Raw genomic sequence first — 15,705 nt, 5'->3', positions numbered from 1 at the left:
TCCATGTGCACGTTTTTGTGTGGACATAAGTTTTCAGCCTCTTTGGGAAATTACCAAGGGGCGTGATTGTTGGATCATATTTTGTAAGAAACCACCAAGCTGTCTTCCAAAGTGGCTGTACCATTTTGCATTCCCACCAGCAATGAATGAGAGTTTCTATTGCTTCACATCCTCACCAGCATTTAGCATTACCAGTGTTCTGAATTTTGGCCATTCTAATAGGTGTGTGGTGGGTATTTCATTGTTGTTTTAATTTGCAGTACCTTGATGGATATATGTTGTGGAGTGTTTTTTCTTATGCTTATTTATTTTAATCTGTATACGTCTTTATATTTAAATTGGGTTTCTTGTAGATGACATATAGTTGGGTTGTGTTTTTTGATCAACTCTGTCCCACCTCTGCCTTTTAATTGGTGTATGTAGACCATTGACATTAAAGTGATTATTGATTTCGTTGGATTAATATCTACCATATTCATTACTGTTTTCTCTTTGTTACCCTTGTTCTTTGTTTCAGTTTTTGTCTTCAACTCTTATTCTGCCTTTTGCGGTTTAAATTGAACATTTTATATGGTTCCAGTTTCTCTTCTTTCTTAGCATATCATTTATGCTTCTTTTTTTACTTTTAGTGATTGCCCTAGAGTTTTTTTTTTTTTTTTTTTGAGGAAGATCAGCCCTGAGCTAACATCCATGCCAATCCTCGTCTTTTTGCTGAGGAAGACTGGCCCTGGGCTAACGTCTGTGCCCATCTTCCCCACTTTATATGGGACGGCGCCACAGCATGGCCTGACAAGTGGTGCATTGGTGCGCGCCCGGGATCCAAACCTGGGCTGCCAGCAGCGGAGCGTGCACACTTAACTGCTATGCCACGGGGCCGGCCTGTGACCTAGATTTTTCAATATACATACAACTAATCGAAGTCTGCTTTCAAGTTATGCTATACTCCTTCATAGGTACTGAGAGTACCTTATAATAACAACATAATCCTAATTCCTTCCTCTTGTCTCTTGTATCATTGCTGTCATTCACTTCACTTATATATACTTGTGTATATAATACAGAAGCATATATATATACTTACATATATGTATACACATATATATACTTATATATGTATATATACACGTGCACAGATAGATACATACATAAGCATACATAATCAAATATATTGTTGCTGTTATTATTTTGAACAAACTGTGATCTGTTAAAGCAATTAATAAGAAACATAAAATTTTTTATTTTACCTTTGCTTATTGTTTCTTTGCTGCTCTACCTTTCTTTATGTAGATGAGTTTCTGACCTGTATGATTTTCCTTCTCTCTAGAGAACATTTAGCATTTAATATTTCTTGCAGAGCAGGTCTACTGTCAACAAATTCTCTCAATTTTTGTCCAATGAAGTCTTTATTTGTCCTTAACTTTTGAAGGATAATTTCACAGGGTACAGAATTCTAGGTTGGTGTTTTTTTCTCTTAACCCTTTAAATATTTCACTTCACTCTCTTGTTGCATGGGTTCTGAGAAGTTTGATGTAATTCTTATCTTTGTTCCTCTCCAGGTAAGGTTATGTTTTTTTTTTTGTCTTCTTTCATGATTTTTCTTAATGTTTCATTTTCTGAAGTTTGAACATGATATGCCTAAGTATAGTTTTTTTTTTTGGCATTTATCCTGCTTGGTGTTCTCTGAGCTTCCTGGATCTGTGGTTTGGTGTCTGACATTAATGTGGGAAAATTCTCAGTCATTATTGTTTGAAATATTTCCTCTATTCCTTTCTTTTTTCCTTCTTTTTGTGCTGTTCTCATTATGCATATGTTAAACCTTTTGTAGTTGTCCCACAGTCCTTGGATATTCTATTCTGTTTTTTTTCAGGCTTTGCTCTCTTTGCTTTTCAGTTTTCAAGGATTCTACTGATATATCCTGTAGGTCAGATTCTTTCCTCAGCTGTATTCAGTCTACTAAATAATCCCATCAAAGGCATTCTTCATTTCTGTTACAGTTTCTTTTCTTTATGGTTCTTCCTTAGGATTTCTATCTCTCTGCTTACATTGCTCATCTGTGCTTACATGCTGTCTACTTTATCCATTAGAACTCTTAGCATGGTAATCATTGTTGTTTTAAATTTCTGGTCTGATAATTACAACATCCCTGCCATGTCTGGTTCTGAGGCTTGTTCTGTCTCTTCAAGTAGTGTTTTTTGCCTTTTGGTATGCCTTGTAATTTTTTCTAGATAGCTGGACATGATGTCCTGCTAAAAGGAACTGCTGTAAATAGGTCTTTAGTAATATGGTGATGAGGTGTGGGGGGAGGGGAAGTGTTCTATAGTCCTTAGATTAGGTCTCTGTCTCTCAGTGACCTTATGTCTCTAGACTGTGAACTTGACCAGTGTTTCTCAGTGTTTCCCCTCCCCTTTGGTGGTGCAGGATGGCTAGAGTGTGCTGGAGTTGGGTATTTCGGCTAGAGTTGGGTATTTCCCTTCCCCAGCTCGGTTAGGCTCTCATAATACACCAGCAGGTTGGGCTCTGGTTAACTAGTTTCTCTTAAGGGCAAGCCTTGTTAGGAAGAGTGCTCTGGATTATTTCAGAATGGTTCCTTTTCTTCTCACCTTGCTTGGAAGCACAAGAGGATTTTTCTCTGATATGTACTTGAGAACTTAGCCCAGCTCCTGGAGATAAAACCACAAAAGTGGGGGTCCCCCTTATGACTGGGTAGCCTTGAAATTTTTAACTCTCTGACTTGTCCACCCTGAGCCTCCTGCTATTCATTGGTTACAGTTCAGGTTTTCCTACCCTGGCTCTCTTGCTCTTGGAGGTTTCAGCTTGTGAGTTTCTGCTCTGGTAAGTTGTGATTCTCTGTATCTGCCTGTATCTCCCCAATTTTGGGGGCAGCAGTTTGCAGTGTAACTTCACTTCTTTTATGGATCTGAGAAAAGTTGTTGAGTTTTCAGTTTGTTCAGCTTTTTCCTTGGTGTTAGGACTGAGTGATGACTTCCAAGCTCCTTACATGGGAACTGGAAACTGAAAGAAGAATTTTTTTTTAGAATTCCATTTTTATGTATTTTTTCGCTTTTCTTTTTTTAGTGCTTGCTCTACTGACTACAGTATATATCTTTAACTTTATATAGCCTCTTAGTGTTAGTATTTTATCACCTTGCAAAATGTAGAAATATGTTTAGGTCCATCTTAGAGGCTGCTTACCATAGGATCTTTTTTCTTCCCCCCTTTCCTTTTATTTTTTGGCTGATGAATAGTCAGTTACTCTGGCACCAGGAGTTCAATAGTTCATTCTTTACTGATTTGTAATGCCCCTTGTCATATACCAATTTTTCATGTATATGTGTGTGTTTGTTGTTGAGCTCTTAATTCTTTTCTGTTGATGTATTAGTCTAGGTCTTATTTTTACAATTTTAGTTAAAAAAGATCAAAGTTTTCTTTGAAGACCAACATTTGTTTAAATACAATAACACCAAAGTAAAATTGTGTTATTGATATTAAAAGCTATAACTTAAGGCATAAAGAGGTTTTCTGGAAGTGAGATGATAACTTGGATTTTGGTTCACTAGTTTTTAGTATTTAGTATTTAGTATTCTGTTTTTACTTTTGATAGTGAATTTTTTAAAGCTTTCTGCTTTTTATTTCCTTTTAATGAGTTATTGCACTAGTGTTTTATTCATAGACACTAGGTATTCACAGAAAATCTGTAGGTTTTATAGATTATGCCTGTTTTAGATATTAATTGGAGTGGTTTTACTGTTTTAAAGACCTAATCAAAATTTTGAGTGTAGCTTCTTTATAAGTATTATTATATGGTGACTGAAGAAAAATTGATCCTTACCTTGATGTGATTGTTATGTAGTTGAACTCTTTGTGATATGTGTTAATTTAGTTTTGTTATTTATTAGGTGATGCAGTTAATACCCAGAAATAGCTCTTTAGTTGTTTTTGTTGAGAATTGTTTATGTATATGTATATCAACTACAAATCTTGGTTTAGGGTCTAATTAAAAACTTTAAATTGTAGTTTTTTTTCTTGTTCAGAAGCCATTAACTTATGTTTTTAAAAAGCAGGTTTTTAAAAATTTTTTGGAGTTAACCTTAAAATATAGAAAGGCAAATCTTTAGCTTTATCTCTTTGCAAGTTGCTTTATAGTGTGTCATATTTTAAGCAAGTCTGGTCGATGTTTGTCTGGAGTTGTGTAAAAGTTAACTTAGTGCTTTGAAAAAGTATTTTTTACTTATCACAAATTTTTATTAAGGTTTCATTAAATATCAAGATCCTTTAGTAAATAATAAGTAATTTACAAAGGTTGAAGTTATGTATATTTTAAAATTATTACATCTAGTGCCCCAAATGAAGCATATTAATATCATAGTTTTTACTTCAAGGAAAAGGAATTTATAATTATGCCTTTAATTCGTAAAGAAAATCAATATAATGTTGGTGGAGATAGCCAGTAGGCAGCTTGAAATGTGAGTCTAGATTCTAGAGAAGCATGGTAGTTATAAAAATAAAATTGGAAGTTTCCCTCTTATAGGTGGTCATTGAAGCTATGGGATAAGATTAGAGTGTGAAAGCCCAGAATAAGAAGAGGTCTGAGGTTAGAATTTGGGAAACAGCAAGACTTAAGGAGTCAGTTGTCAGTTGAAATATGTATACAGTTCATCCTTTTAAAAATAAATATCAGTAATATATTAGAAAGACTGGAATAAACAGAATGTGGATGCTTAGCAGTTTTTGTCAAGTTAGCAAATAATAGTAGTCCTAATTTTTAAATCTCTAAAGCTTTATTTAATAGTGAAATCTTTACTCTGAGATTATATATTTTGTACTCAATTTATAATCAGGTTTTCAAAAAGCATTTAATGAGGTAAGAACATACAATATGGTTATACACAGGCACATGTATATGATGGATATAGATAGATAGATAGATATGTAAGTGAAGATCTGTCTATATTCATAAATATGTCTTCATCTACATTAGTTTAACTTTCTTTCCTCCCTATTTTTTTCTCTCTTTCTCCAACCCATCCATCCATTTATCCATCCATTTATCCATCCATCCACCCATCCATCCATCCATCCATCCATCCATCCATCCATCCATCCGTCCTTCCCAGTCTCTTTCCTTCCCTTTACAGAATTAAGCATGCTTAGCCAGCTAGTTCCTGACACCTTATAAGAGGGCAGTTTACTTAAATCTTAATCACATCACTGTGGGGTTCTGAGAAAGCTTTGAAGTTGTTTCCAGGGTTGCTTAAAAAATTTGTGCCACAAGGAACTGTGATCATAGTAACTCAGCATGAAGCATTGGTAACATCTAGTTTATCCCTAGGTGGGCTGTTAAGAACTAGTCTTCTCTTTCTTTTTCTAGGAAGTGCTTTGTTTGTGGTTCAGAAAGAAGTTGTTCTGATGGATTTTGTTTTGTAGAATTGCTGTGGAATCTGCTTTGATATTTAGTATTAGTTTAGATAAATTAAAACTGCAGGGTGCTCAACATGAGTGTGGATTAAAATATCAAAAATTGCCTATTTATTCTAAGTATACTCATGGGTTGAGTTGTTAAATTACTCTGTTGTGGTTATGAAACTCCTAAGCATATATGACCAAAATGAACGAACTATATAACTATGTAGTATGTAAATAAAAGAATATCATGAATTTGGTCTATAAACTCTCGGCATCTTGTAAGCTTCAGTGTCATGTTATCTTCACAGGAAGAAAATTAAATTACCTTGCAGTCTTCTGAAAAGTTTACTCTGTATTATCCACTATATATAATAGAATATGATCATAGACTCTTGCTCTAAACTGGAAGTTTATCTTATCCATTCCTATATCTTAAGGAAGTATTTTTATACTGTTCTAAAACATTCTAATAGATGAAAATCTATTATATCTTGAAAGACTTTCTGAGATGATTAAATAGCATCTCTTAAAGCATTACAGTGGTTAGGAACTTTCACTTGTATTACACATAAATATTTTTATATGTATAGTATATAGAATATAGAAATACTAAGAATTTAGAAATTACACCATTCCTACTATATTCCCTAGTGACCTTAGTTATGAAAGGTGTTATATGTAGTGTCATTCAAAAGTTTGAGAAGGTTAGCTGAAGAATATATACATTAAAGTTTCCAGGAAAAAAACATTATTGCTCATCTAATTAGACATGGTGATATTGTTAGAAGTTAATAATACTTGGAATTTCAGGACAATGTGAGGATACCTTTTAATCTACTAAGATGTTAAGAAAATTTAATTATTTTAATATTTTTCCCATAGAGATAATGATACTCTGATTACAGAGTTAGTTCTTACAGCAGTGGTTCTTAATACTTTTTTTAGGTAGTACCCCTTGATGTGCACACCCACTGAAATTTTGCATATAAGTTTAAGAGATTCACCCTTTTCCCCCATCAAAAATAAAGAAGCTTATCTGTGGTTTAAAGAAATACTTGACTAACTTTAGATTGCTTAGTCGCTGAGCTTCACCAGTCTGCTAAATCTAGTGATTCTCAGCAGAAAGGGAGTGTTTGTGTATCGGAATCTCCTGTGAATGAAAAAAGTTATGGTCCTTCTTGGCCCCAGCCCTTCCTCTTTAGGCCTAGGCCACCTTTAGTTCTATCTGGCACCTCCCCCTTCCCATCACTGTTGTAGTGGTATTTTAATATGTAACTTCGTTTCCAGAGAGAATTTCCTCACTAGGAAGGGAGTGACCTGTTTGTCTTCAGACTTAGGCTAGATATAGTCAAGTGTTAAATAATAAAATGGCATTTAATTAACTTACCAGTTTCTCGTGATACTGAACATTTCTGGAGAAGTGATAAAATAAATCACTATTCTGATATTCTACACCTACCAAATTGACATTGGAACGGAGGTTGAAGACACTGCACCAGGGTAACCTACCAAAAAGTCTGGCTATGTAATCCACCATATCATGCCATTTACAGATAATTGTCCTCTGTTTCTTGAGGCTATTAGCTCTGGGTTGGAATTCAGATAAAGCTGGTAAGAAGGTGATCTTCCTCATTATTTGAGAATGATAAATTGGATCTTGAGACCAGAATAGGACACAATCTAATAACAGTACATCCTCTGCTTTTCCCAGTAGCGAGTATGTCAAGGCTTTACTCATCCTCAAAGCGCAGAAGCCTGTTAGGACGCCACATTAAACACATCAGTGAATTGCAGAATTTAAAGAATTTCGTAATGTAAAGATTTTCTGCAGTAGAAGCAGTGCGTTGGAAAGAACACAAAACTGAAGTCAGATGAACTGACTCCTAATTCCAACTTGGCTTTTTGCTACTTGTATATTTTTAAGGAAACCATTTAACTTCTCTGATTCTTGATTTTCAGTAGAGTGAGGATAATAGTATCTGCATTATACTTCATAGGACTATTGAGAGGATAAAATCTGATTTCAAAAAATTGATTATACCTTGTAAATTGTTGACGTTTATGCAAATGTAAGATAATCTGGTCACATCTTTGCTTGCTAACAAATTGGTATCATTAATGGGCCCTCCTCTGCTGGTGGCTGTCTTTTGTGATTATATTTCTATAATATATATCTGTAATGTGTTCCTTTTTATAAGGCTGGGTTCCTAGTAACACCTTGTTTAGTAATTCCACAACCATTTGTTTAGTGCCTATTAGATGCCAGATACTATTGCGGGTTTGTGAAAATGTAGAAGTAAACAAGATAATCTTTGCCCGGAAGTTAAAGATAAACAATTATATTGTCAGATAGATGGAAGCTAGTGATAAAACTGGAGCTGGATTACAGGTAAATATTAGAGACAGAATTAGATTAGTGGAACAAATGTTTTTAAAGATAGCATCATATATTACTTCACTTCATAATGAAATGTCTTATCAGGCACTACCATTGAAATTACAGAAATATTTTTGTTTTGGTTTTGTAATTAAGAATATTATTTTTTTCTTCTTGTGTAACCAGCTTTTGGTAAGAATAGATATCTCTTGAGAAGGATTTAACTTTTCTGTGTATGTGTGACTCTTGGATGTTGATGTTACCGTAATTTTTCTGTATATAATTTATTTAAAATGAGTAGTATTAGAATATCTTTGATTTAGAACTTGGTAGGAACTGATAAGATTGGTAAGGATTAGTAAGAACAATTTCAATTCAATATGTACAAATCATAGAAAAGAAGAACTAAAGGGATTTTACAGATCATCTTATCAGTGATTTTTAAATTATTTTTTAGGGGAGCAATAGAATTCTGTTGTTCTGCTGAGGTGCATTAGGACTCTCTGAAGAGGAACATTGTCTGGGGGTGTGGCTCAGTGGGTGTGTCTAGACCTCTTCCCCTTTCAACCAGAGTAGGTCCAAAATTATGTTTTGTATATTGGTGATAAATATGTTTTTTTATTTAAATAGTTCTTATATTTAAAACACAAATTAGATATCAATACAAAATAAAATACAAGTTAGTCTTGTTCTCTCATTTTTAAGGACAAAATTACAGAGTACCAGAGAATTAAAGTTACCTGGAACCCTGATTTCCTAACTTCACTTCCCTGTTGTTCAGTTAAATCATCATGCCTCGGTGTGGCTTTAGTAATATTAAAATTTTATGAAGCCATTTTAAATAATGAACAATCAAGACTAGGTGTGCCTGGATCTGACATCAAGAAGATTTCATTGACAGTGTTAATATCAAGACCTGCACGATATTTAAATGAAAGTGATTTGATATTCATACTTGTTTTATATACAAAGTATTTTTTCTTTGAGTACTACAAATTGTAACTCAAATAACTTTTTATAATTTTCAGAGTTTGTTATTTGAACTCTGCCCTTAAACTCTTAAAACATTAAAGATCTCTTGGGCCGGCCCCATGGCTTAGTGGTTAAGTGCGTGCGCTCCGCTGCTGGCGGCCTGGGTTCGGATCCCGGGTGCACACTGACACACCGCTTCTCTGGCCATGCTGAGGCTGCGTCCCACATATAGCAACTAGAAGGATGTACAGCTATGACATACAACTATCTACTGGGGCTTTGGGGGGGGAAAAAGATCTCTTACCTAGAAAATAGGATGTGCTTCATTCATGGTCTCATATGTAATAGAAGTTAAATAAAGTGATTAAGGGCATAGAATTCTCCTTATCTTTGAGTTTCTACCTGAATTCTCATTAAATAAGTTTGGTAAACATACAATTTTTCTGTAAAGTGAGCATTTATAGAACTTTTGTTTGTCCTTTGGCATTAGAAAGCTCACTTAGTGCTTGACTTTTCACTTAGCATTGAAGTTAAAACCAAGGTGATTTAGTATGATTTGTAATGACATCTAATGAGCATTGTGTGTGAAACAAATAGAAGGCCTGATTGTTTTTTGTGTGTGTGTGTGTGAGGAAGATTAGCCCTGAGCTAACATCCAATGCCAATCCTCCTCTTTTTGCTGAGGAAGGTTGGCCCTGGGCTAACATCTGTGCCCATCTTCCTCTACTTTATATTTGATGCTGCCACAGCATGGCTTAACAAGTGGCATGTCGGTCCTCGCGTGGGATCCGAACCTGCAAACCTTGGGCCGCCAAAACGGAGCACGTGAACTTAACCGCTACACCACCGGGCTGGCCCTAGAAGACCTGATTTTTTTTTTTGAATAAATTTTCAGTTAGTTAGCATCCTTCTGGCCTTGACTTTTTTGGCAAAATGAACTTGTTAGGATTCATCATTAGAGAATAGAGAATTAGAGAATTTGGAATTCTCTAGCATAAACATAGACCAATAGCAAATTGTGCTACTCTTCCTATTAATAAATAATGATAAGGCAATAGTAATTTTTTTAATTGAGATATAATTGACATGTAACATTATATTACTTTCAGGTGTCCAACATAATGATTCGATATTGGGATACATTGTGAAATGATCACCACAATAAGTCTAATTAACAATTACTAGGCAATGGTAATTTTAAAGAATTTTAATTAATGACCACTAAATACAATGTTTAATGACCACTAAACAGAATGACTCGTAGAATCTATTTAGATCCAACTATTAGGTTACTGAAAACTTAGTTGAGCATAATCTACCCCCTTTTCTCAACTCCTGATAACTGTTTTGAGATATTTCTGAAAAGTGATAAAGTGATTAAGTCAAATTGATGCTTAATCTCACTCTATCTCTTTTTAAAATTATTTGCAGGAGAGGGCTGCTCACAATTTATATGGCCAACTTGGTAAGTAATTCTTTTATGTGCTTGGAAGATTTTTCCATGTGCTTTTTTATCTTTTAATTTTTTTGTAATCAAGTTTCCTTAAAAAAAAAAAAGAAAGGAAAGCTACTTAAATTTGACAGTATTTTCTGTCTCTGTTTTAAAGGACAGTCTTAAATGTTTAAAAGAGCCTTGATGCCATCTGGTTTGTTCCTGTCATGTATGTCTGAATTTCACTTATTTCAAGAGGAAAGTGATTCACTGCCTTGTGCCCTTCATGACTCTTGTCTTTAAGCCTAGATCTTCATCTTTGATAGGATCTCTCTCTCTCTCTCTCTTTCTCTCTCTCTATATGTCTTTAATTTCATTTCATACTCTACTTCTGTTGCCATTTCTTATGGGAAAAATGATTTAAGGGTGAGCTTTTGTGATGTACATTCTTCTTGGACATCAGAACAGCATCGGTTCTATCTCCAAACACTGAGTATATTTAATAATATAATTAGCTAGCTTCTAAATTTCTAAGTTTATAGAAATGAAATTAATGTTATCTAATCTGATATTCTTTACAATAAATATACAATCAAGGTTATATAATTTTCATTACTAAGTGTATATTTTAAAGACATTTATATTAAAAGTTGTTTGATGGAACTGATAGGCAACATTGAAAAATTCAACTAAGATAAATAATTATTTATTTACCTAAGGATGGGTTCTTGAATTCTGTAACAAGGGAATATAGTTCAGAGTTATATTTAGCAACTCAGTTCAGTTATAAAATATTTAATTTTTGCTCTATACTTCCCATGTGTCAGTTACTGTGCTGTATCACGCAAGATAGAGACGGTCCTTGTATGTATGGAGTTTGCTGTCTAGTGGAGAAGTCACAGTAGAAATAATAATGTTTGAAAATGACTGAAAGGTAAATTATAGGGTGGTGCGGGAACCATAATAGCAGCACCAGAGTATTCTGGGTGCTGCTCTCCTTTCTTATTTTTTAAAAAACATAAAAATATTACGCCAGCGTACTAGAAGGGAATTTGAGTTTTAATGTATTTTTTTTCTTTTAGCCATGCGTATGCTTTTCTATACTACAGCATGGTGTATACTTTAATACTCAAATACTGCGTGTATTTATACACTTAACTTTAAATTCTAAGTAAACTTTTGCAAACTTTTTTTGTGTTCCTGGTTTAGATTGTAAATTTCTGGAGAGATCTTTGACTTTGGTTGATCTAATCAATGTCGGAGAATGCCCTTAAAATACAGTATTTTTTTTAGATTAAACTCTGTTTTGAAATAATCACAGATTCATATACAGTTATAAGGAATAATGGGGAGATCTCATGTACTCTCTACCCAGTTTCCCCCAATAGTAATATCTTTCAAAACTATAGTAGTATCAAAATTAAGATATTTACATTGATATTTCCTGTAGTCAAGACAGAGAACATGTCCTTTACCACAAGGATCCCTCGTGCTGCCCTTTTGTAGCTACATCCACTTCCCTCTTACCCTTAATTATCCCCCTACCCCCTTAACCTCTGGCAACTACTAATCTATTTTTTATTTTCATAATTCTGTCATTTCTATAGTCATTTCAAGAATGTTATATAAATAGGATCAAATAGTATATATATAATATTTGTGATTAGCTGTTTTCATTCAGCATAATTCTCTGGAGATTCATTCCATTTGTTACGCATATCATGAGTTCATTCGTTTTTCTTGCTGAGTAGTATTCCGTGGTATGGTTATACTAGTTTGTTTAACCATTCACCCATTGAAGGATATCTGACTTGTTTCGTTTTTTGGCTGTTACAAATAGAGCTCTTGTAAATATTTATGTGCAGGTTTTTGTGTGAACATTAGTTTTCATTTCTCTAGGATAAATGCCTAGGGATGCAATTGCCAGGTTGTATGGTAGTTGAGTGTTTAGTGTTTAAAGAAACCGTTCATCTGCTTTCCAGAGTGGCTGTACCATGTTGTTTAGCTGTACCATGTTGTTTACCATAGTGTTCCCAATCTAGAATATTCCTTTGAATTTCTAGTTCTTTCTAAATGGAAAACTTTTTTGGGGGGGAGGGTAACGTTTGTCTGTTAAGTAGATTTGTACTTTTTATGTCCAGGTTAATAAATTTCAGTATTAGAAAAGTTTTTCAGAAAATGCAAAATATGAATTGGTCTTTTATCTTTGTCAGCCAGTTATAAAGGGTCTGCAATTCAAAATTTAATGAGATCAAAGGCTTTACAAAGATTTTGACTATATTTAAAGGAAAGGGAATTTGTACATGATATATTCTGGATACTAATGATAATCTAATAAGTTTTATCTTTCCTTTATCTAAATAGAACCTTTTATTTGTACTATTACTATATAACTATTACTGTAGTAAGAGCGTGGTTGGTGCAGAATAGAAAAGAATTTAAATATTTCCAGAGAGACCGAATTTAGCCGTAAGAAGTAACTTTGTTCTATAACTTGATTATATTGCTTACCAGACTAGTTTGAAATTGTTGGCTTATAGCATCAGCAACAAAATTTCCAAACGTTGGGAGGTTTTATTTTTAAAAATTATTTATGTATTAAGTATGTGTTTCTGATTTGGATTGCATGGAAAAGCATAAAGAAAAAGTAAAAATCATCTGTAATTTTATCATGAAGTAATTACTAACATTTTAGTGTTTATTTTTTTTATTCCTTTCCTTCTCCTCCAGTGTACAAACATAAATACATGAACATAGATGCACATTCACATTACACGTTACATACCCATTTTTTAAAACAATTGGGGGCACGTTGTTTTGTGACGTGTTTTGTTACTATGCCATGTAGTTTTTATTGCTCATGATATTAAATAATCATTATTTGGAGGGTGTACTTCTACCCTTTCACTTACTTCTTGATTATATCTTTATTGCAATGGCTTGGTTTTATACATACACATATGTACACAGCCCCACTCAAAATGTTGGGAGACAATTAAATAATAACTATTTGGTTAGTAATAATTTCATTTTGTTAGTTTCAGCTTTTACAATTACCCATTCCTTAATTATTTTGACAAGAAAATTTCAAAGGCATTACCATGCCTTTGAATGAATATATGATAGAAGAGTATGCAGAATTGGCTCCATATTATCTTTATCATCTTTGTCTTTATTTTTTATCAGTGAACATTTATTGAGTACAAAGCACTTTGCTGGGTATTGGGATACAAATATAAGCAATTATTCTGGCCTCGAAATTAATTTGTTGAGGAACAAGGTATATCTAGATCTGGAGTTAAAATGAATAGGTAATTAATAGCCCAAGAGAGTGTATTCATGTCAAATATATGATTTAGACAGTACTGTCTAAAACTTTAGAAAAGGGAGTTAGCTTTGGGCTGGGGCAATCAGAGAAGGTTTTATAAATTACATGGGACTTGAACCTTGAAGAAAGGAGAGGACTTGGAGGCAGCGCCGTCTTAGAGACCATTGGTGACGATAGGACAAAATTCTTGCCTTTCCAAGGATTGCCAAGTTGGGGCCGAGGTTTAGGGGGAAAAAAAGGGATAAGAAACATTTTTTGAGCATCTACTGTGTTAGACACGGTAGGTGAAATTGGAGTTACCAAAATAAACAAAGTATGGTCCCTGCTTCTGAGGACCTTATGCCTCACTGGGGGAGAGAAATATGTAAACCAATGGAAGCAAACCTCATTTCTGTTTTTTCATATTGATAGTTGTCTCATAACAGAAAACAGTACAGCGTTTGTACTATGTAATTGTGAATATAAATTTTGCTAGTTGTGTTTCTGTTAGTGTTGTGGGGAGCAGGTGAAGACCTAAATACTCTACATAAGGGACATCTCTGTTAATGCTTTTGTTATTATAAAAAGGTCTTCCCTTGGGCTCCCTTATAGTTACTCTGATTACTCATATCTGTCAGTAAGCTCCAGTAAATCTTAGTTATTAGAACAGTAGTTTATAGCTTTAATGATTAACTAGCAGTTTTAAGAATTACAAACTTAAGGCAATTGAATTAATACCCATCTGAAAATGTTATTATTTCCTTGTTATATGTTAGTTAGCATATTTTGGAAGGAAAAGTGTACGATTTTTAAAATATTATAGTTTTTTAGATTTTTAGAATTGATAGAGAATTGGTTGTTAAAGGGCAAAATGTGTAAAAAGTATATAGAAAAGATATGAAATAAAGAATTAAATATTTTTTCTGGCTTCTGCCCAAGATATGGCTATAAAATGATAGAAACATTTTCCTGGGGCTAATATGCCAGAACCAATTACCCAGAAGAACACCAGCTGCTGAGATTCAGCTCTGCCACAGTATGATTTAAAAAGAGAACACAAAAGTTTGCGTTCACATGATTTCCCTTTATTATGTTGGTTGTGACAATGACTGAGGATTCCAGTCTTTTAAAATTCATTATATGCTGCCAACAGTTATTTAAAGTGTAATGTCAAGTGTAGTTCATTTATGTTTAGTTTAATTCTTATTTATAACATTTAAAAATCTTTCTATGTAAGTCCTTTTGAAAACTTCTCTGCAGTTTCATTTATGCCACCAAGCATTCAACAATGCATGCATTTTAAAATTGTAAACATACATCTAGTAGGCTTGTCTGTAGCGTTTGTTTTTTAATTTTAAACATGCAATGTCTTTATTTGAAACATCTGTATTTGATTTTTCAAACATAAGATTTGAAAATGTTCATGTCTTCTTGTAAGGCCACTTCAATTTAATTAGATTCAGCAGGTATTTATTATATATCAGTGCTGTGCTAGGCACACGAGGATACAAAAGAAATACAAAATGGATTGTAAACTAGTTGAAGAAATTTGACAGATAAACCTGAAAGAAATAAACTGAAAGTGTTAAATTCAAAAAACAATTATGAACACCCTCTTTCAAATTTGCTCCCGTAAGCCTTCCATTTGCAGCAGATAACATCAACTATCCATCTAGTTGCTTAGGCCAGAAACTTAGGCGTTTTAACTATTCTCCTTATACTCCTAGTCCAGTCCATCAGGAAATCTTATTCTACTTCTAAAATAGATTCTGCATCTTACAGTGACTCACCACCTCCACAGTTGTAACCGTAATCTGAGCCCTGTAACCATCTCTTGCCTGAGCTGTCTTAATAACCTAACTGGTTTACATTTTCCCACTCTTGTCTTCCCATAGTCTGTCTTCCACATAGCAGTCAGAGTCATTGGAAATACAAATGAGAGCGTGTCAATGTTCTGCTTAAAACTCAGAAAACTTTCCCTTCCTGCTGCACTCCAAATAAAATTCAAATGCTTCACAAGGCTCTGTATGATAGCTGCTACCTCTCTGACTTCATCTACTCTTTCTTCTCATTCTTTACACTGGCCTTCTTTCTGTCTGTTGAACACTTGAAAGCCTCTTCTTCCTTTCCAGCCTTAGCACTTGGTTTTCTTTTTGCTTGGAAATCTTTCCCTAGATTTTTCTTGGCTAGCATCTTCTCCTTATACAGTTCTCA

At 33.9% G+C, this 15,705-nt stretch overlaps 1 protein-coding gene across 4 annotated transcripts in view; it reads left to right on the top strand.

Moving 5' to 3' along the window:
- TMEM135 (transmembrane protein 135) overlaps window positions 1-15,705 on the top strand; it is a 232,122-nt gene that overhangs the window by 23,374 nt on the left and 193,043 nt on the right. For all 4 annotated transcript variants that reach the window (XM_058545449.1, XM_058545447.1, XM_058545446.1 and 1 more), the window contains one exon: window positions 10,184-10,217. In XM_058545449.1, the coding sequence (XP_058401432.1) occupies window positions 10,184-10,217 (34 nt within the window). The remainder of the gene's footprint in view (window positions 1-10,183; window positions 10,218-15,705) is intronic.

The sequence above is a fragment of the Diceros bicornis genome, chromosome 7, assembly GCF_020826845.1.
Source record: "Diceros bicornis minor isolate mBicDic1 chromosome 7, mDicBic1.mat.cur, whole genome shotgun sequence".
In the NCBI taxonomy this organism is placed as follows: Eukaryota; Metazoa; Chordata; class Mammalia; order Perissodactyla; family Rhinocerotidae; genus Diceros; species Diceros bicornis.
This window is presented reverse-complemented; position numbering and strand designations above follow the sequence as displayed.